Below are 23267 nucleotides of genomic sequence, written 5' to 3' on the forward strand. Positions count from 1 at the left end.
AAAGTTGTTCTTCACAAAGCAAAGAGTCAACCTGTGGAACTCCTTGCTGCAGGAGGCTGTGAAGGCTACAACTAGAACAGAGTTTAAAGGGAAATGAGATCAAGTCATGGAGGTTGGGTCCATGGAGTGCTATTAGCCAGGGGGTAGGAGTGGTGTCCCTGCCCAAGGTTTGTGGAAGGCTGGAGAGGGATGGCACGAGACAAATGGCTTGGTCACTGTCTTCGGTCCATCCCCTCCAGGGTCCCTAGGGTTGGCCGCTGTCGGCAGACAGGCTACTGGGCTATTGGACTGACCCTGTATGGCCATTGTAAGCTCAGGGCTCAGGGTCGGGGGTCTCAGTGGACCACCTTGATTTTCATGCACACCTGCTCCTGGGTGGCCAGGCTAGCAGCTCTCCTGCCCTAGCCGGCCACTTTCCTGTGCCTAGTGCGGAGATCGTGGACGAGGTCCACGATGTCCGCACTAGGCCAGGCGGGTGCCCACCTCTTGCGGTCCAGGGCAAGCTCCCGGGAGCCGCCAGCCTGGTCCCGGGAAGAGGGGGAGGGCTGGGGGCATCAGGTGAGTGGCTCGATCCGTGCCAGGTGCAGGGTCTGCTGTCTGGGTGCTGGCAGGCTTGCACCTGGCATGGGCACTGTAGCCAGCCCGTGCCCCTTTAAGGGGTCCGCGGCCGGGAGGGGGGCAGACGAGTTTCCCTGGTGTTGGCCAGAGTGGCCACCAGGGAAACCTGGGGAGGGCTAGCCTCCCACTAGTTCAAATTAAGGGGCTACACACCCCTTAATTCGAACTAGCTAGTTCGAACTAGGCTTAATGCTCGAAAATGAGGTTTTCCTAGTTTTAACTAAGCGCTCCACTAGTTCGAATTAAATTCGAACTAGCGGAGCGCTAGTGTAGCGCCTATTAAAGTTAGTTCGAACTAACGTCCGTTAGTTCGAACTAACTTTGTAGTGTAGACATACCCTAAGGGAAGTCGAAGGAAGAACATTCTTCCTTTTACTTCGTGCTGCATAAAACAGCATCAAAAGCTGAATTAAGCTATTTTGATTTCAGCTACTCAATTGATGTAGCTCAAGTTGCATAGCTTAATTCAACTTTAGCTCTGCTGTGTCCTTACAGATTTGTTTAATTATATCTGTTGGATTAAGAAGTGTGTTAAAATTAATACTGTTGTAATTTGCTTCTTTTAAACTACAAAAGCACTTACTAACCTGCCTTGGACCTTTTAGTCATTTATTTGTATTATGTAGCATTGATGTAATATACGTAGAACTTGTTTTTAAAATCTACGTTCTTTAATAACTCATGTACTGTTTGCTTACTGAAATTCCAGTTAAAATTCTGCAGGGGTGAAAAGCTTCTCAGTTCTTTATTGTACAACTTGTGAGTGGTCGGGTTTTTTATTTGATTTTTTTTTTGTAGCTTTCACATATCATATCTTGATGTAATATTTCTACCCAATATGCTGGTGATGATCAAAGTATTCATTCCCAATGGGCATTCTTAACATGGTAACTTCAACACTAGCTATTAAATACGTACAAGAAGTACCTATAAAAAGCATTTCACACTTCAGGCATTTAAAAAAACCATGAAGAATATCAACTAAAATTACTACATATGCATGCAGTATGACCACCTTTGCAGATAAGCGAGAATTGCCAAAGGGCAATGATGTATTCTTTTATAAATCTTGTATGGCCATTTGAAATATTATGTGTTGTGGCTATTTCTAATGAAGATGACTGACTTGAAAGATACTTGTTAGGCTTCAGCATTTTTTAAAGTTAGTATTAATTTAATTCCTCACTAGCATCTATAGACTTTTGCTTTCTACAAGGATAATGACCTTTACTTTTGTGCAGCAGAATCTTATATAAAATACCATTTCATGTTCCTTTCTTAGGCCTATGCTAAGAAGGCAGCTCTTAAAGGTGGTTTGGATAAGACTGTTAATCTTCGAAAGGATTTGTCAGAGATGCATGAATGGATAACACAAGCTGAAGAAGAATTCCTGGAGAGGGATTTTGAGTATAAAACTCCCGATGAATTACAGAAAGCAGTTGAGGAACTGAAGGTAAAAAGACTAACTGACTTGTTTAATTTATGTCTGAAGCTCTTCTTTGAAGCAATCGCTACACACAATCTGTTTGCTCATTTAAAAGACTTGCTTTTTTATATCTAGCTCAAAAATCTGAAATTTGAAGTGATAGGTAGCTTAAAGTAATTTATTTCAATTACTTGTCTGTTGAAAGATATTTAAATCTTCACTGTACTCTGTTGCTATAGGGTTTGGTTTTGGGTCTTTTTTCATTGCTTATTGGATTTCAGATTCTTTGCAGTGTGAGCATTGATTTAATTAAGCAATAATTTTCAAAGAATCAGTTGTAAGCAGTACTTAACCACTAGATAATTACTTGATAAATTAGGGTGAGATCAGTTTGATTGTTTAACTATTACATTAACTAGAGAGAGACTATCATTTAGAACTTTGATGCATGCATTTGGTGTGCATTTATTATTTATTTATGATTTATTAATGCATCCTCTTGATCTGGGAATTTATGGTGTGGGTTATGCAGGAGATGATCAGAATGGTCACTGCTTTAAAAAAAACCTCTTTGTTACATGGAGCATTTTATGGACGTTTGGAAATACATATCCCTGCAGCTGAAGATATTTCTCTTTACCAGGTGACAGAAAGGAAATAATTAATGCCCAAAGAAATCAGAATGAGAGAACAGTGGTTTCCTATAAATGAAATGTAACCCAAAGTTAGCATATACTATTGGGGCATACTTAATGTGTGGGAATATCTATATTAGATCCTGAAATAGTTTGGTACTTTTTATGTTACATTGCTATGTCTGTTTCAATGGATAATGTCTCCACACTACGAGATTAGGTTGAATTTATTAAGACTGATTTTTTTTTTTAGCACCCATTTTTGTAAAGTCAAAGGTTCATGTCCCCACTCTGTGCAAGAATTTGTTGTAGTGCATTCACAGTAAGGTGGCTACCATCATCGTTGATAGCCATACACTGTGGGTAGCTAATCCACAGTTCATGCTGCTCCTTTGCTTTCTGTGTTAGGTTTACAGTGCCTGATGGGCAAAAATAGTACAGCGGGTACTTCTGGGTACATGTCCCATAATGCATTCATCTCCTACTCCCTTGTCTCCCCTCCCCCCTTTTCCCTAGTTATCTGTGCAGACACCATAGCAGGGCAAGCATGGACTCCATTCACCTGCAAACTTCTATGGTAATCATAGCAAACATCTCATGCCTTATACACGGTATGTCCAGAGCCTATCCAGTAGCTGCCGGAGCAAGGAAGAATGTGAGGAGGCCATGTCTGAAACATTTGAGTTGAGCAATTGGCAGATGCTGGTAGCAGCTGATCCTTTTGACACAGTGGAACACCAGTGCTGGTGCCGTGAGACACGCACATACTGGTGGGACCACATAGATATGCAACTATGAGACAATCAGCAGTGGCTGCAAAACTTTCACATGCATAAGGCTGCTTTTATGGAAGTTTGTGAATTGCTTTCACGTGCCCTGAAGCTCAGCAATAGCAGAATAAGACCTGTTCTGACAGTTGAGAAGTGAGTGGCAATAGCCCTGTGGAAGCTTGAAACACTAGAAAGCTACCAGTCAGTTGGGCATCCATTTGGAGTTGTGAAATCTACAGTGGGGGGCTGCTGTGATCCAAGTAGCCAAGGCAATCAGTGCCCTTCTTCTATTACAAACTGACTCTGGGAAACATGCAGGACATAGAAGCTTTGCCATTATGGGGTTCTACAATTATGGTGGGGTGATGAGGACGTGGATTCCATCTATCATGGCACCTGACCACCTTGCCAAATTGTACTTGGAGGTTGAGTGGAAGGCTGCCCTTAACTTTCCCCACACACTTTCTAGGGCACCTGGGAGAGGAGGGTCTCGAACTTGGTGAGGAGGGAATGTGGTTGACCATGGTCCAGAGGGAGTCTCTGTCCATCTGACTCTCCTGTGAGTCTATCAGGTGTGTCAGTGGCTGCCACAGAAGCTTGAAGATGTCTTCCAATGTCTTCAGTTTGTGTTCCCTGCTCTCCCTCCTCACACTCTAATCGTGTCTCCTATAGCATCATTATTCTCCGTTCATTTAATTTTGCCCTGCCCAAGTGTGCAGATTGGACTTGCCCATTGAACATGTCATCCAGATTATATTTTTACTTTTGGATCTGTGCTAGCCAAGCAGCTTCCCCTGCTTCATCTAGATTGCCACGCATGGTATCAGTCTTCTCTGAATCACAGAGAATGACAGTGAGCAAATGCTGCATGAACGTGGCCAGAACCCTGGACCTTACACTGCACTGCTTTGAGCTGCAATTATGCCAGACCACTTACTGCTGGCGTGGCATGGAAAGGTGTCCTACTGTGGTGGATAGAACAAGGCAGGCCTCCCCAGAAACCCTGTGAGAAGGATGAAAGAGTACATCCATGAAAGCTTTATGATGTGTGTGGAGGATTCCCACACTACTTGTCTTCAGCCATGTTAACAAACTATTCCAGGGACCCCTGCTACCGCACTATGCAGGCAGAGTTGCTGTCACTGAACACACAATTATCTTAACCTACTTGAAGCCTAATTTAAAATGTGAACTCACCCTCAAGGCCCAGCAGCGATTCATCCTGGGAGGAGTGGATTGTCTCCAAATTATTTTAAAAAAAAAAGGTCCCGACTGTTGGTGAGAGAAGATGCTCCACTCACCTGCTGACCTCAGTCTTTGTCAGAGCAGTGCTTGAATCTGCTTGGGACAGTGAACTGTTGTCTTGTGTATCTGCAAAACACCTGGTGCATAAATGATATAGTATAAATCAGACGTGAAAGTGGGCCTGAATACTGGTATGAAGTTGCTGCCAGTACCACTCCATACATAGCCCTACTTAAAGTGGTGTTGTGGCAGCATTTTAGTGGTGTTGTACCTTCCATGCTCCCCCTGCCCTGGCCACTGATTGGGGTGGGATGCAACAGGGGCAGTGATATAAAAGCACTGTCACAGTAGCACTACTGGATCCAACAGCCAGTGCTGCCTATGTGGAGAACGAAAGAGACAGTTTCCCTCCTGGGGCTTGATGAATTAAAAGGGCCTGGTGGCTGGTCATTGCCATCAGAGCCCTGGATCTTTAAATTCATTTGGGCCTGGGACAGTGCACATCATGCAACGCTGAAGGGCTAGCTGAGGGAGGCTGGGCCTAACCCCATCCCTTCTGGCCTGAGATCCTGCCCCTTTCCAGAGGGTCACACCCAGGCCCCTGTACCAGGAAGATTTTTAAATTATTTCCACTCCTGGTATAAATAAACATTACCTTGTTTTTTAGCAATGTCATAATACTATATAAAAAGCACCAATCAGAATCCAGATCCCATTCTGCTGTGTGTTCACATGCAGCTAAGGAGAGACCTTACCTGCTCTGAGAAACTTCAATCTAATTCTGTTCAAGTCATAGCTGACGAAAATAACAAACAGTAGAAGGCAAGGAGGGAAAGATCACAAATGAGGATCAAAATGTGTTGCTGTGATTATGTAGGCTAACAGCAGTGTTCCCCCTAAGATTTTCCATCCATGAGCAGAGTGAGTTTTGTCGTATGTGCCAATATGGAGTTCATGGGGACTTGTTTGGATGTGTGCCACTGCGACACACATCGGTGGCATTGCTCCCTGACAGCCTCTTCAAGCACGCAGGGTTTGCAGGGAGTGGGGGGCTTGGGCCATGAAGTAGGAAGCCAGAGAGGGGAAGCTGTTAGGAGGCTGAAGGGGGCAGGAACTCTGAGAGCCAGAGGTGAATGGCGGGGGGGGGGGGAAGCGGGAGCAGGAAGGGGGAATAGGGATGCAGGGGACGCATGCTCTGGCTCTGGCCATGGCTGCCCATGATGTGCTCCAGCTGTGGCCAAGGCCAGGGCCACTTGCAATGCGTGCTCCAGCTCTGGTCATATCTGGGGCCATTGGCTGCTACTCGGCACATAGCTCCAGCTCTGGGGAAGATCTGAAGCTAGGGCCAGGGCTGCGTGGTAGCTACTCTGCTGCTACTGGAAGGGCGGGGGGCAGCCACCCACCCACCATGTGGCCCCACCCTGAAGCAGCTGAGTCACCACTGTGCAGCTCTGCTACAGAGGTAGGTAGGCCTCATGGTCTTGGGGTGCACCCGCACAGACGTGCACCTTAGGGGGAATCCTGGCTAACAGTGAGTGCAATCTGTTGGTTAAATACGGTTTAACTTTTTAAAATTCCCTGTAAAAACTATGGTGTCCTGTGAATGTGTAATATTTGCACTACCTTCACCTTCCCCACTGTGACTACTGCTTGTTTCTTACTACATCTTCCTACAAAACCAAGCCATGCTCATACCCCAAGCCTTCTGTGCCAAGTTGTCACTTTAGGCAGTGCTATTGTATGAGGGAAGGATTCTCTCCCTATTTTCTCAGCTGATTCAGGGAAGGAGTGAGACAATCCAGAAAGTGCTCACGCTGAAGTTCAAATTTGAAATACAGATCAATGGGGTTCTAAACGGAAATTTGATTTATTTTTTTTAAATCTCCCAGATTTACTGTGCGTTTTTAACAGAATTTATTTGGAAGTAAAACAAAAAAGATGTTTTAATCTGCAATTTGAGGTACTGCAGCATTGTGCCTGAAACATTTTCTACGTAATATATTATTGAAGTGTTTTCTTTTGTTTTCTCACCGCTCCAAAAGGCTCAGTAGTTCTGTTGTATAACACACTTATTTGTTATTCATGGTGAACTTTTATGTTGCCTCCAAGATTAATACATTTTCATTGCACTTTCAAAGATGGTATCAGTGTTGGGGGAATTATTTCCCTGATTCTTGTTTATTTCTTGTAGATTGAATCTTGTTGTAATTATTTGAATTCTTTCTTCTTCACAAGTCAAGACCAAAGTTACGACTTTTACTTCTATTTTTCAGAGAGCAAAAGAAGAGGCCACACAGAAAGAGGTGAAGGTGAAGCTACTCACAGACACTGTGAATAATTTTATAGCAAGAGCTCCACCTGCAGCTCACGAGGCCTTAGAAAAGGAACTTGATATATTAATTACCAACTACCAGCGGCTCTGTAGCAGGCTAAATGGAAAGTGCAAAACTCTGGAGGTCAGCTATTTTGTTGCTTTTTAATATTACAACTACACAAACTGCAGAATTAAGATTGGAACTAAGCAGAGGGATTAGCAGACAAACTCTTTTCTTTTTTACCTTTACTACTATCATACTAAATAAACTGTTCTCATATTAAGTTGATGTAAATGTTGTTCACTCCAGAAAATCATAATAGTTGATGGAGCTCAATCATATAGTTAGCAGTGTCTAGCTAAACACAGCTGAGAGTGACCTGTCACTGAGATTGTAAATTTGGAAAGGATAGTAAAGTTTATGTAATTTCAGAATGTTGTATTTGCAGTTCCTTTGCTTAAGTAGATCTCTAAAGAAGCTCTAACAATAGCAGATTTTTAAATGCTTTAAGAAGACACGTGATTGTGATGGGTATTTAATATTTGAGCATTCTGTTTAAAATTCTAGTATCTAGGTAATCCACATATATTCGATTAAATGTGGTTTAGAATGAAGTTTTGTGTCTAAAATGTAGTTCTGTTGAAACTGATGAAAGCATTGTTGTTTCTCTAAAACATCTTAAATTGTTTTCAGTACAGGATTTTAAAAATTGCTGACCTATATAATATTTTAAAGAGTAAATCCTTAAATAAAAGTTAAATTTACGTCTAAGGGGCTTAGAGAAAAAATTAAGACTAATAAATATTGATTAAATAAACTTTTTGACTTTTTCAGATCAGAGCAACTGTGAGGATTTTATTACAATCTTTTTCGCTAGATTCTCCTTTCCTAATATTGTATTCACCTCGTGTTTAAACCACCAAGGGCTTAAAAGTACTCCATATATGCATGCAACTCTCATAGCTACCAATAAACTCTAGAAATACTGTGCTTTGAATATATTATTTGAAAACTGTCAGGATTGGCTTGCTTTTATCTACAACTAGCAGACTTAGTCAGCATTGCCCGGGTCCTTCAGTGCCAGGAGCTGGTGTTCTGAAGAGAGCAGGAGTCAGAGAAGAGCCTTGGTCATGTGTGGGCGGGGCAGTGCAGGAAGCTGGAGGGTGTGTGAGAGTCAGGGTTGAGGGGTGAAATCCCAGGACAAAGGGTCCCATGTGGCATGGGCCTTTTCTCTCCTCCTTCCTACCTCTCCTCGCCTTCCTCCAGCCAGAAGCCCCACCCCCAAATGCCAGCAATTTTTTTTTCTTCCACCCAGCCCTTCCTTCTGGCTGCCAGTGGAATTTTCTCTCCCCATCAGTTCCTCCCAGATCATCCCCTGTCTACCAGGGGCATTTTCAATCATCCTAACTCCTCCCCTCCAGTCACCAGGGATATTTTATTTTCCCCAGCTCCTGCCCCCAGCTGCCAGAGATATTTTCACTCCCCTCAGCCTCCCTTCCTCTCCTGGACACCAGGAGCCTTTTTTCTCCCTCTCCCCCTGGTACTGCGGCCAAGGGCTGGGAGGGGCAAAAAAGGTTTGGGGCAGGTGGGCAACATACCATGTGTGCTGGCAGGCCAGATGGTGGATCCCCAGCTCCTCTGGCCACTCCCTTGGTGGTACAGCTGCCTCCAATGGACACTCCGCAGGATAGCATTCCCTTGTGGGCTCCCTGCTCCCAGTGCCCACTCTCAGTATCATGTCCCTCCAAACAGTAGCGCTTCCCTTTCCTGGAAGGTCTGATTGTCCTGGCACAACCAAACTCTGACTTTGCTTTAAGCTTTGATAAGAGAAAGCTGCCTACCAAACTTGGTGAACCTAGGTCTTGGCCTGTAGGAGGTTGTCTTAAACAAATGGACTCGCAGATGGATGCACTCTAAAGTATACATATAGATGACATGTAATAAATGGAAAATTAATTAAATCAACATTTCACATGTGGAAAAATAATTTTGAAGATGTGCTGTTCAGAGAGAGAATGTAGCATGTGATATTATAGACGATAGATATAGATTCCTAGGGTTGGAAGAGACCTCAGGAGCACATTGAGTCAAATCCCCACAATTGAGCCTAATTGAACAGAGCAGGGGGATTGAACAGAGTCAGAGCAAGGGGACCCAACAGAATTGTTGAGCCCTTAGTAAATGTGGGGTGCATGGCTCTTTGCCCCCACCCCCCAGAAAAGGCAGGGCCTTGGGCAGTAGGTATGGGAAGAGGGCATCCAGCCCTCACTGCTTCTTGGAACACACTATGCCCCCCACAGTCAACCCTTAACACCATCCAACTCCAGTGGTGATTTAAAGGACCACAGTCTCTGACAGTCACCAGTGCCACAGTAGTAGCAGTGGTGACCAGAAGCCCTGGACCCTTTCAAATCACCAGACTCTGGGGCAACTTCCCTCCCCTGTCAGTGGATCTAGAACAGAGCACTTTGGAGGGACAGAGCTCAGAGAGCAGACCTCATCTGGTGGGATTAATGCAATAAAAACACAGCAATAATTTTTTATGATGATGATGATAATGATTGATGATTTACTATCTAAATGTATACTTTTGTCACCAGGAGGTATGGTTATGTTGGTGTGAGCTATTATCCTACTTGGATGCAGAAGATAAATGGTTGAATGAGATGGAGTTGAAACTCAGGGCAACTGAAAATATCCAAGGAGGAGCAGAAGAGATTTCAGAGGCTTTAGATGTAAGTGCTGGTTTAATTGATATCTAGGCACATATTAAGTTAAACGCCATATTGGGAAAAAAATCTATTGCGTACGAAAGAATGCATGAATCTGCATAACTATTTGGGAAGATACAGATTATTTGTGTTACTTGATTCATCAAATCATATTTTGATTTAAATGTGTATGCATGTTTCCGTCTGATAACTACTATGCACATGGAATAGAGTAATCCCACGAAAAAAATATGGGTTTCCCATGTATGTTCTCTGAATTACCATTTGTAGTAATTGATGATAATAAAACCCACACTCTTAGAAATCTTGGCCCAATTGAAGTTGATAGCAAAACTGTCAATGATATTAGCAGGGTCTGTATTTTATCCTTTGGGTATGGTCATTATTTATGAAGGCAATGGAGTAGCTAAGAATCAAGTTTTGATTTGTCTACATGGGGATAAAAGCACCAATGCATGGCCATGGCTGGCCTGACTCAGCTGACTTGAGCTCATAGGACTTCTGCTATGACCAGTCCTGAGCCCAAATGTATAGACATTTGGGCTCAAGCTGAAGCCTTAGTTTTGGGAATCTCCCACCTCTCTTCCCCTCTTCCCCCCCCCCCCCCCCCCGCATGGGATCTGTACAACAATCTTTCAGCCCCGGAGTCCAAGCCCTACAACCTTGAGTCAGCTGATCCAGGCCAGCTGCAGGTTTGTTTGTTTTTTTAATCTCCATGTTGTCATGCTCTTACTCTTCTCACTGCAACAGAGTGTAAATTTTTTTTTCAGTCTTTGGAAAGCTTAATGCGACATCCAGAAGATAACCGGAGTCAGATTCAGGAGCTGGCACAGACTTTAACTGATGGTGGAGTGTTAGATGAATTGATCAATGAGAAACTGGAGACATTCAATACTCGATGGGAAGAGCTGAAACAGGAGGTATGTTTCAGAGAGGCAACCGTCTTAGTCTGTTTCAGCAAAAACAAGAAATCTCTTGGCCTCTTAAAGACAAACAAATTTATTAGGGCATAAGCTTTCATGAGCAGCTCATGAGGTACTGCTCACAAAAGGTTATGCCCTAATAAATGTGTTAGTCTTTAAGATGCCCTGAATGCCTTGCTGCTTTAACAGATGATATGTATAATAAATCATTCCTTTTTAAATTCTTTCACATTAAGCAAATGGCAAAAAATAAAATTAGCTTCCTAATTGTGTGGGATATTTGGGGAAAAAAAAGATACAGCATTTCTGTGCTTCCTTGTTTTGTTACCAGCAATGCACAAGATTGTTTTACTTTAGAAACAAGGGAATTGCTTGGGTAACCCTTAGATTTAAAAATTCTAGTCTCCTCCCTTTAAAAATGTGTGGTGAATTTCATATTAAAAAACCTATTCAGCACTTCTTACTCAGGCAAAACTCCCACTGGGAAGCCAACTGTTTCAAAATTAAATGTCAAGTGTAATATTCTTTCAATAGTGCATTTTCTGCCGAGCATGTTAAATGAATACTTGTGTCAATAAATAGCTTTGTAGGAAAACTTCAGTGAAGAAAATATGCTTAACATTAAGAGAGTGAAAAAGACTTCATAATGATTCTTGTTGACCTGGAAGTCTGCTTTGACTGAAACTTATTAATTATTTGACAAAACTTACTAAATGTTTTATGTCTTTCATTGAGAATCCTGTTGAGAACTAATTCTGTGTGTGTGTGTGTGTGTGTGTGTGGTATGTTTTAAAATCTTGCTGGTACAATACGTAAAATAAAAATCATGCTCTGGGAAATATTGAAAATGATATTTCCATTGACACTTGAAAATGTACTTGAAAAATAATTTTCATTTTCTGAAATACGGTCCATATGGAATATGTAATTTTGTTTAAAGGAAAAATATATTTAGGAAAGTGTCAGGTATGTTTGTAATGGTAGCAATAAAATAAGCAAGTGTTTGAGAGAGGTTTTCTGAAATCAAGAAGTAGGGCGAAAATCTTGTGATAGACCACGAAAAGAAATCTCAGTAGCAGCTGACAACAGTACAAATGTAGTTATAGCTATTAAAAAAAATCACAGGTAGTCACAGCTCTGTGTCATTTTTCAATGCCATCCCAGAATGCTTATTTATTATTCTACTTTTCAAAGGTTCCAGAGTTGAGTAAAGAACACTAGACACATTTCAGAAACAGAAGAGGTAGTCTTGCTTTATTATGCAATTGGATCATGGCCATTATAGTAGGGACTAGATTGTGCCTGTTACTTTGGTGATCTGTGAAGGTAAAATCATGTGATTATCACAAAAGTCAGTCATTGCTCTTTTTGACCAGCTCCACCTCACTTGAAAGTAAATGCAGAACTTTGGTGGGGAAAAAAACAATGTAAGAAATTTGTTCTATACAAAGTACAAGGGACAACAAAGGAAAAACATGAGAAACTAGACTGTCTTTGCCATGAAAGGAAAATGTATTGTAACTTGTTTTATTTGTGAGCTAGAATCTAAGGAGCCTGGTCTGATAATAATTTGGGAAGTTGTCAAATTATTTCAAGAACTTTGTAACATGAGAGATTTGCCCAGGGTAGCTACTTGTAAGCCAAGATACAAATGAAACTGCACCCTCTTTAGAGAGACCTTTACTTGATCTGACAGGGTGGTCAATCAACTCCTTTTGCCTGATTTTCTACAGTACTTCAGTTCTGATCTACAAAGAGGGTTAGTGTCTCTGAAGTGTGTTGGAGCTTCCTCTTCTTGTTTGAGGCCAGCTGGTCCTGAAGGATTGACGCTCCTCACTCCAGTGGGTTACAAATCAGGGCCCTTAAACCAGGCAGGGAAAAAATCAGTCTTCAACCACTTCTGCTGTGCCCTGAGATCCTTCCTACCTACCTTGGTTTCTGTCAGATTCTCCAGACTCCAGATCTGGACATCTCCTCTCTGTTTCTTGGTAAGAATGTCCACTTTCAGCCTACATCCTCCTCTTGCAGTAGTCCCACCCCTCTGCTTCTCAGCTTTTTTATTCTCCCAACTGCTCCCAAGGTGCAGGAACTAGCATGTGCAAGTGCTGCAGAATACCCAAGTTTTAGCTATTAGTCATGGATTTGGGATCCTGGCTGATGTACTGCCTCATACACGGGTCCTGGCTGCTGCAATAACCCCTCCCCACTCTGGGCTGCTAGGTGACTCAGAGCTCTGGATCTTAGCTGTCAACCCTTTTTCATCTCCTGGCCCTGGGTCTGGTCCTGGACTTGTGCTTACCCCCAGCATTGGTGGAAGGGATAAATAAGGGTAAGGAGTCTGGCTTTCATCACCCCTACTATTAAAAATGGCCTCACATGACTGAGCTGCTGTGAGGCTGCCAATTAGCTTTGGCTACATTTCCTGAATTAATCCCTTGGCTGACCAGCCAGCCTGGGGTATAGACGCTTCATGACACCACTATTAATATTAATTGGGATTCTGTAAGGGTATTGAACTGAATGCGGAATGAACTCCTGAATATCTCATTAGTTTCCTTTCTCACCTCTAAGTGAGAGCTTGAATTCTGACTTGCAATGCATTTCCTCCATTGCTGCAAGACTGAGAGAGGGTAAGGGAAACTTAATTTACATTTTGTAGTTTGTATTTTTTATGGACTGATCTGAAATACTGTCATTTTTCAAGGAAGGAGAAAATCTCTTCACTAATAAACTACTATATTCTCTAATTTTTATTTTCTACTCTCACAGCCCTAACTGTATCATAGAAAGTCCAACACAGCTATTTGCTCAGCTTCAGAAATCCCCCTTTTGAGTCTCAAACCTACTTGTTTGCTAAGCAATGGAAATATTGCTTCTTGAGGGTTTTCTGACCTCTGTCATAACTCATCAGTAAAGGATGAATAATCATTACCTTTCTCAGACTTTTCATTTTGTTTAAATCCATTAATATTAGTGCTGATGTGAAACAGTTTCTCCAACTGTAATGTACTTTGATCCAGACTTGTAGGTTTTTTAGACTCCAATTGGTATTCACATTTGATACTGTTAGTATGCTGATTGTTAGGGTTAGTACAACTTTATGGTCGATAAATCAAGCAATCAGAATATAAAGAATTCTAAACATAAAGATTAAACTCTCCAACTTCACTCAGGTCCTTTATGCATAAAACTATAACAATGGTCTTCTCTTGTTTCATTATAGCCAGAGCGCATTGAGACATGTATAATTAAATTAGTTTAAGTATGTGTCTATAGTGCAATAAAACACATGCAGCTGGTCTCTCACTGACCCAAGGCTTGGTATGTGGGTGATAAAATTGCAGTGCAGATGTTCATGCCTGGAGTCTGGGCTCCAGTCTGAGGCTGAACGCGCACACTGCACACAGCCTGAGCCCTGTGAGTTTTAGCTGATGTTTTATTGCACTTAGACATATCTGAGCAATTTCATTCATATTGCCTAGGTTGAGTTGACTATACAAATTGAAAGGGATTGAAAAATTAAGCCCTGGGTATGGAAAGAGTTAATGAAACTATCATGCAGAGTTGCCAAGTTTTGTTCTGCTCCATCTATTGTACATTTTGCAAATTAAATATTCATATGTGAAAATATGTATATAACCATAAATGTGTGTGTATTCTCAACATAATCTGCTCTCCACAGTGGCAGTTGATAGTTAATTCACCAAACTTACCATGGAGGAGATGAGTAGGAGAGTCTGAATAGGGAATTATAGGGTGGCTGCTGGGAGTTGCTGGGGAAATATTAGAATACGGATCGGTAATGCTGGATCTACTAAGGGGTCTGAGGGTATGTCTACACTACTCCGCTAGTTCGAACTAGCGGGCGTAATGTAGTCATCCGCACTTGCAAATGAAGCCCGGGATTTGAATTTCCCGGGCTTCATTTGCATGAAGCCGGCCGGCGCCATTTTTAAATGCCGGCTAGTTCGGACTCCATGCCGCATGGTTACACATGGCACGGACTAGCTAGTTCGGATTAGGCTTCTAATCTGAACTAGCTGTACGCCTCGTGGAAGCCTAATCCGAACTAGCTAGTCCGTGCCACGTGTAGCCATGTGGCACGGAGTCCGAACTAGCCGGCATTTAAAAATGGCGCCGGCCGGCTTCATGCAAATGAAGCCCGGGAAATTCAAATCCCGGGCTTCATTTGCAAGTGCGGATGACTACATTACCCCCGCTAGTTCGAACTAGCGGGGTAGTGTAGACATACCCTGAGTGTTTGCTGTGGCTTCCTAGGACTTCTAGGGCATAGATGGTGCTGGAGAGAGGTGAGGGCTCACAGTGAAGGGAGATGGGGAATAGATAGGGCTGTGGGGCTTGAAAGGTTCTGAATTGCAACCAGGTGGTAGGATTGGGACAGTGGGCTTCTAAGAAATAAATGAGTGCTGGGACTGCTAGTTGCAGAGGGCAGATGGCTGTAGAAGGTTCTTTCCTTCCTGCAGTACAGAAGTCTGTTTGGATAGCAGTAGCACATGCTTCAAGGAGGATGGGAAGGGAAGAGGCTGGGTCTCATGTTGGGCTTAGATCCAGCAGAGGAAAAAAGAGAAATGAGACTCCTGGCTGTCAGCTCATAAAGTGCAACTGTAGCCTATATTGGCCTAAAAGTGGAACTGCCTGTGTCTTCCTTCCTTCCTTCCTTCCTTCCTTCCTTCCTTCCTTCCTTCCTTCCTTCCAAGTCAGATGAACAAGTGAGACTGGATTAGAGGGCTGCCACTAGGGTTGCCAGGTGTCCGGTATTCACCCAGACAGTCTGGTATTTTTGCTTCCTGTCCGATAAAAAAAATTCAGAAATTACCAGACAATTAAGATGTCCGGTATTTTCTGATTCTCCCCCCCCCCCCCCCCCAGTCAGGAGGAGAAAATGCCAGGCACCTGGCAACCCTACAAATGCTCAGTGCCTGGCTTCTCCCCCCCACTCCCTAGGATCCCAACACCACCAGCCTCCCAATCCCAGACCCCATGATTGCCAGGTTCCGTAAGGCAGCCAGCCAAAAATGGCTGCTGGCAAAAAGACCAAGGGGAAGCAATGACTCCCCTGGGTCTTCGTGCTCAAACCCTCCCCTGTTCCTATCCCTGAACTCACTCTTAAAGGGGACATGCTGTTTTATTTTTAATTTTTTTTTCAACAACTTTGGTCTCTCTCTCCCCCCCCCCCTTTTTTTCTTCAACAGAATGTTTTCTGGGTGGTTTTTTTTTTGCAGGGGGGGGACGGGTGTTTGGTATTTTTGTTTCAACCATCTGGCAACCCTAGCTGCCACGTGCATGGACATCATGTAAGATACATAACAGTTGGCTTCCCTGCTCATGGTTTAGTCTTCTCTGCTCAGGCAGCAACTCATTCCAAAGAAATGGCGCAAGTAAATACATTGGAAAAGAATTCTTGAAGGCAACTGTACGGTAATACTGTCTGAGTATTTTTCCATGATGCTTAGAAATGTATTCACACTTAGGCACAGTAGGAATAAAGTCTATGCAGTAAATTAAGGAGAGGCCATCACTATATTGAACTTAATCATTAGTGGTTTAACTCACCTCATTGACTAGCCGGCACTGACAGAGGTCCAACTTAACAGCAGTATAGCTAGGCATAAAAAGAGGTGTCCCTGCAGGAAGCTTGAAGAAGCTATAGCCACCACAAAATTGCCTTACTCTCTGTAGCCACTCCGTCCTGAGCATCTGGCCAACAACCACTGCTCTCTGGCTACCCAGATCCTGGAACTGGGGCAGGCTCCCCTTTGGGAAGCTGATCCATGATTGACACAGCTTGTGTGGAGCTTGTTTGATGTTGGACATGGATGTGTCCGAGTGGGTCTTGGCTGAGCTGCGATGGGGGAACAGGGAGCCTCCTTGTGCTGGTGCCTCTGGCTCTGGACTGTGACCTGTAGCTGCTGCTGTATTGAAAAAGTGTTCAAGTTCCTGAGTACTTGGCTTAAAAAGACACGCAAATTATTCTGCAAACACTGCTACCATTTCTCTTTCTCCTCCCTCCCACACAAACTGCCAATACACACAGTCTCCCTCACACACTTTCCCCAACAAACCTAGCCACACTCACTCACACTCTCTCACTCTTTCATGTGCACACGGTTTCCTGCACATTTTTGTTCACGTTTTGAGGATAACCTAGATATACATGTTTAAGTGAGCATGGTTAAATGAGCAAGTGTGCCCACCAGATGTATAGTAACACCTCTCTAATTTTCTGTCTAGCATGCCTTAGCCTCCCACTCCTGCAGCTGGAGCTGTCCTTGGGCATAGCCATAGGGGAAGACCAACCTTTGTCTCCCTGCTATCCAAAACAAAGACTGATCTATTGAGCAGCAGATCTCCCGTTAAGCTGTGCACTTGTGCAGCCACTCAGGAGAGATTCAAATGCCAGGCAGCTGATTAGCAGTCACCTAGCTAGATTTTTTTGTGTCTATTATTGGTGCACATCTGTAGATGCCTCAGTACACATTCAAAAATGTATTCCACACGTGGATGGAAACAATCTGCACCTAGATAGAGAATATTGCACTTTCACTAAAATCCAAGTGTTCCCGAACTCATATAAGAGATTAAAAGTGTTCCCTAACTCATATAAGAGATATAGTCTCCCTATCTACACCAGATTCTATAGCCCACCCCCTTCTACATATGGTATAAGACCCCACCTGCTGACCACATACTTTAGTTTACCAAGGATCTGGTTACCGTTAGTCCAAAACGGTATTGGACTTAGCAAAAGTTATGACAAATGAGCAGACTCACCTAATCAGACCACAACCCCTTACCAAGCCAATGGCCAACAAATGAGCCCACTCTCGCTGGGCCGATCTGCTAGTGAGGTCCGCATTCCTTGCCTGCCTCAGAGAAGCCAATGTTGCCTAGTGTCACCTCACTCTCCTGAATCCAGAATGGGGGCTACCTGTCGTTGCTTGGTCAGGGTGTGGCTATTTATTCCAGGAAGACAATTAGCCTCCTTCTGCTTCTTTCAAAGCAGCCAGTTCTTTTTCTACTAAATTCTCCTCCATGATGAGGGATGAAGAAGAAGGATATAGAGAGATGATGTTATTCCCACTTGTATAAGGATCCCTGCCTGTCCATCAAAGCTTTCTACGTTCCCTCGTGTTCAGACCAAGGAGGCATTTATATGATAGTGAAGTTTTCTTTTCCATTTATTTAACAAAGAATATGTTTTATGACTTTCAGTCTGTTTAAATATGTATTTCAACAGCTCTCTTTGCCCTTTTTAGTCTCTTTTCTGAGTTTCTTAAATTCTGTATGAATCCAACTCTGTTCTTTAGGGATTTGGCTATGTATTCTCCAGCTGTTGAATCAAGATTGCAGGACAAAATTGGGAGTGCTCTGAGTGTTATCATTGAAGGAAATAGTATCTTCAAGCTGTCATGCTGGGGGGAGATAGTATTCTGTCTTCATGATGCTTAAACTACCATGAATATTAAATCAGTTTCTCATGCCAATTGTAGGCATTTGGAGACTTACTTATGGAGATGTAGTGTGAAATGCCAGATTTTCAGAGGAGGTCTTTGTGAATGTGTAGATAAAAAAAATAAGGAAAAACTGAGACTACCATACTAATACTTTGATATTAAGTAAGGATGAAAAATTGTTGTAAAAGCAGTCAATCTTTAGTCTTCTTGTATTAATCCATCAAGCTTTCTCTTCCTAATTAAAACTGGAAGGTCTCATGTTTAGCAATCTGAGTACCAAGTGTGAAAACTGTATCTGAACAGTAAAAAAAAAATCATAATTCAATAGAATAGTTACATTACTTCAATTAGACAGACAAGGTGGATGAAGTTGATATCTTTATTTAAACCTATTTCTGCTTTTGAGCTACACCAGTGGTTCCCAAAGTGGAGTCTGTGGACCACTAGAGGTCTGTGGATTCCTTGCTAGGTGGTCCTCAGCTCGCACTCAACCCATCTTAATCACCCTGCAGTGGGGAGCCCACAGTGGTGTTCTAGCCTCACCCTGCCCCTGAAAGGTTGGCTTCCTGCTGGTGGGCAGACGGAGGGGAGAAAGTCCAGAGCCTCACTGTGTGATCTGGCTTGTGGCGAATAAGTAGCTCCGTGCTCTACTGCTCCACTCTCCTCCCCCTGCTGGGAGAACAACAGCACATGGACATGCTGCCTGAAGGCTTTCCCTGCTGTTCCTATTGGCCAGATTCCAGCCAATGGGAACAGCGGAAGGCCATGTTACATGGTACCTGGGAGTGTTGGGATCTGCAAAAGCAGGTAAGTGCCTCCCTACACCTCATGCCCAGACCCTGCACCCCACCTCCATCACACACATCCCCACCAAGACCTCACTCCCTAGCCCTCTCTTGCACCCTCCCCCTTGATCAGACACCCTATCCCTAGCTCGCTCCTGCCTGCTCCCCCCAGCCTGTTCCTGCATCCTGCTCCCACCAGACCTTGCACCCTCACCCCCTCCTGTACCCTATCTCTTGCTCAGATCCTGTACCCTCATCCCACTCATTGGCAGCCCTGTCCCACACCCTGAACCCCCCATTTTGGCCCCACCCCACAGCTGGCGGGTTCTACAAAATCACTAACCCTGGAAATCTAAAAAAGTTAATCTGGCCTATGGGGAGCTCTGAAATTCAGTCCTCCCTGTCTCCTCCTCTCCCCTCCTTCTCTCCTCTCCCCCTCCCTCCCAACCATGGCACTGGAGCACAAAGGGAATAAGGTATCTCAGTTAGAGGCCACATCAGTGAGAGTTGGGGGGAGGAGGGGCTGGAGGGTGTTTTATTTGCTTCTCACTTGTGTGGTCCCTCACTGATTATTTTTCCTGAGGGACAGTGCCCCTCCAACCCAAAAGGTTCCCCACCTGTGCCATAAATAAAAGACAATGTTGAAACCTTTTGCATTGGACATAAATTAATATTTTACTTTTTTAAAACAAAGATTGGTAAACTAACATGAGACAGTTAAAGCACTGAATCTGTTTAATTTAAATTAATATTTCCTTTTTTACTGGTTAAATTAAACCATTCTTAGCTACATCCCTAGCAAAATGGTTTGGGCATCATTGTATAATTAACAGCAAGTTTCCATAAGCAGTTGTTGGTCCACAGAAAGGTTTGTGTTGAGCTGGGTGGGCCCCGGGCCAAAAAGTTTGAGATTTACAGAGCTACACAGAACTCTCCTTCAGGTCTGGAAAAGTGTAATAGGGCGTCTTAAAACGCAGCCTTGGGAAAAGGCTGGAGCTGTGGAGCCAGCAGATGTGAGCTAATTAGGGCCTAGCGGAAGGCAGTATGAATAAAGGATCCTGGAGAGGAGGAAACACGGGTTCAGAGGAGGAAATGGGGGAGGGATAGCTCAGTGGTTTGAGCATTGGCCTGTTAAATCCAGGGTTGTGAGCTCAATCCATGAGAAGGCCATTTAAGGATTTGGGGCAAAAATTTGTCAGGGATGGTACTTTATCCTGCTGTGAAGGCAAGGGACTAGACTCGACCTTTCAAGGTCCCTTCCAGTTCTAGGAGATAGGCAATCTCCATTAATTAATTAAATTACTGCTGTGGACCAGGAGGGACCTAGCTGCCAGGGAAGCTAGAGGCTTCCTGACTTAGGTCAGGGCTGGAGAAAGGCAGGCAGAGCTGGGGAAGCTCTGGCCAGGCAAGATCTCAGGCTGCAGGGCCTAAAGTAAGGCCCAGGGCTGCAGAGAGGCAGCCAGGGTAGGCAAAAGCAACAGGTTCACATGGTCTTGCCAATGATGAGTGGCACCTGAGGAAAGAGGCTAGATAATGACTGGCAGTGGTTCACTGAGACACAGTGGGCATAAGTGGTTGGAGGTTCCCAGTGGGGAGGACACCAGAGTGTGGGGGGCACTGGGATAAGGCAGCACCCAGAGATGGAGGAAAAAAAATAGGTAGCAGCAGGTGAGACACCAAAAGGGGGTGCTCCTGGCTGAAAAGTTAATTCCCAGAGTGGCCAGCAGAAGATGCACATGGGGATGAATGCTCGCCCTGTTACAGAAAGGTACTTAGTGTCACAGAGAAATGCAATCCTGAACAGATAGTTTAGCATAAGTAGCCCATAGTCAAAGAGACTGTTCACCAATCTTGATTCTCTAATATCCTGGGACCTACAAGACTACTTTAGCTTCAGCTTCAGGGGTAGCCGAGTTAGTCTATGCAGGATAAACTTGAAAAAACAACAAAAGGTCTGGTAGCACTTCATAGATGAACAAAACATGCACAGACCACCACTTTACTCATACTTTACTCAGGTTGCTCAATCATGCTACTTACTTGCCTCATTTTATCTTCCCTCAGAATAAAATCCACTTTTTGAAAAGTTTGCCTACAGAAACCAGTTTTGCATTCCTTGTTACAGTGATTCCTCAAAATTGAATTTTCTGTCCTCTCAGTGTCCTCAAATTGTATTTTTGGAATCATGCAATGTCCTTAAGTACCGTAGGCACACTTTAACACATCTGTTCAAGGTTACTGTATTTTGTATTGTTTAGCAGGCTATCTAAACCTGGTCTCATTATGTATTTTGTTTGAATAATTGTGCAGGTAATGTGCAATAATCTCATTTTGAGCAAAAGCTTATCAGTGAAATATTTACTCTCAGTTAATTGAGCAAACAAACCAGCCTAATGCAATATGACTCATTCTGTGAGAAGAAACTGTGCTGCTACTGAGTAGGAGAGATTTATCTTTAAGGGCTGATAGTATTATTATCTTTGTATTCCTTATCTTCTTTAGTTAACACAGGAAGACAGCATGCTTAGTTCTCCTTTTGATTGTCTTGGGCATGATGGATAAGCAATAGGCATACTACCTGATGCCTTTTCCTAGCATTGTGGAACTGTATAACTGGTGCCCAGAAAACATTAAGTTAGTGCTGCAGGAAAATGTCATGGCATGCCTGTAACTTTGAAAGTGACTTGTATCCCTCCCTACATATTAGAAAGTGAGGATATTGCTTACATGAAGCGGGGAGATGATGATCGTATTTAGATTTGTGCTGTAGTGAATGGAAATTTTGTTTTTTGAGGGCCAACCCTTTCTTCCCACTAGGGAATCCTTTTTAACATCCCCTATCCTCTACTCCACAGCCTGTTTTTCCAATTTGTGTGTTGTATGTGTATATATGTATGTATCATGTATGTATTATTTAAATCTTTTGTTCTACCCATTCTCATCATCTCTTCATGGCCTGCTAACTTGCCTCTAATAATTTTTGGAGAACTGGCAATCTCAGCCCTGCTTTATGCAGTCATAATCCCTAGGACAGCAGGATGCCCTTCTGGCAGTCTTTTTAATGAGATGTGATCTGGTGGCAATGCACTTACCTTCTTGAAGTGGTATTTTTCTTATTTTCCATAATCCAAGATGTCTCTTCAAAATTCTTTCTTAGGCTCAGAATTCCTGCTTTAAAATGGCAAGACAGATAATGAACTTGGTTCATTTTCATTTGAACGCTGTTCCTAAAAATTCAGCCAGCCTCCGGGGGAGCACACATGTTAATCTTGTAGATATGCATGAGCTTTATGTACCCTTATAGCTAATCAATTACATTAGTCTGGGTATATATCCCTTTTGAGGCAATGTTTCAGAAGTAGGTTTCCCACAATACAGACAAAGCACGAACTAGCAGTGTTCAAATTCTCTTTGCTTTTGAGTTCTGTTTAAACTTTGTCTCTTAACACTCACTGTGTTGTAAGTGCACATTCACCTGTAGCCACAAGTAATATATAGCCCTTATGGCCTCAAATCTGTGAACATTTATATTATTCAGAAGAAGAAAGTGATTTATTCTTGTAGTCCCATTTGCTTCCAAAAATTTTAATAGGCTGACTAGTCTCACAATCCAGGTAGTAATACATTTATTGACATTTGACCTAAAGAGAAACATTAGTACACAACTTAGAAAACAGACCTTTATCTGAAAAATGAGCAGTTTTGCTCACTTTGACCATGCAATTTGTGGGTCATTATACTTTTTCCCCTTCCATCCCCCACAATTATTTATGATAAAGTTCATTTGTTATTTCCTCTTACTTTGACTGGTCAGGCACAGCATGTGCTCCAGTATGAATATACATGAAGCTTCTTGGGTTAAATTCACCAGAGGAATAATAGATATATATGTTTTTTAAACTGTGAAAAACACATTATTTCCTATTATGCACATTCAACTACTAGAAGGTACTCAATAATATTCATTGTCCATGGGCTCCATTTTCAATGTTGATTAGTGATGCTTGTGTTTTATTTTTTTCTATGTTCTCCCCTTTAAGACAAACTGAAAAGGGCTTGATGTTTGAAAATGTTGAGTTGCCTGTTCTCTGAAAATCAGTCATCTTTAGTGGGGCAAACGTTGAGCAACCAAAAATAAAAGCATTAAAAATTACTAGTCACTTTTGTAAATTTTATCTTTGTGCTTATGAAAAATGAATATAAAATGTACCAATTTTTGCTGTCTACTTTGTGTTTTCTTTCTAGAAATACTATACATTACCTTTCAAATTGTCAGTCTCTTCAGTTTATTTCACCAGCTCCATTTTTCTTCCAGATCCATTTTTAGACTTTTCACCAATTAA

The 23267-nt window shown here is 42.8% G+C and overlaps 1 protein-coding gene across 12 annotated transcripts in view; it reads left to right on the forward strand.

Annotated features, from left to right (window-relative positions):
- Positions 1 to 23267, forward strand: part of DMD (dystrophin) — a 2135104-nt gene that overhangs the window by 891579 nt on the left and 1220258 nt on the right. For all 12 annotated transcript variants that reach the window (XM_075916549.2, XM_089775838.1, XM_075916586.2 and 9 more), the window contains 4 exons: positions 1901 to 2071; positions 6968 to 7150; positions 9610 to 9744; positions 10512 to 10661. In XM_075916549.2, the coding sequence (XP_075772664.2) occupies positions 1901 to 2071; positions 6968 to 7150; positions 9610 to 9744; positions 10512 to 10661 (639 nt within the window). The remainder of the gene's footprint in view (positions 1 to 1900; positions 2072 to 6967; positions 7151 to 9609; positions 9745 to 10511; positions 10662 to 23267) is intronic.

The sequence above is a fragment of the Pelodiscus sinensis genome, chromosome 1 (genome assembly GCF_052426305.1).
Source record: "Pelodiscus sinensis isolate ZL-2025 chromosome 1, ASM5242630v1, whole genome shotgun sequence".
Lineage (NCBI taxonomy): Eukaryota > Metazoa > Chordata > Testudines > Trionychidae > Pelodiscus > Pelodiscus sinensis.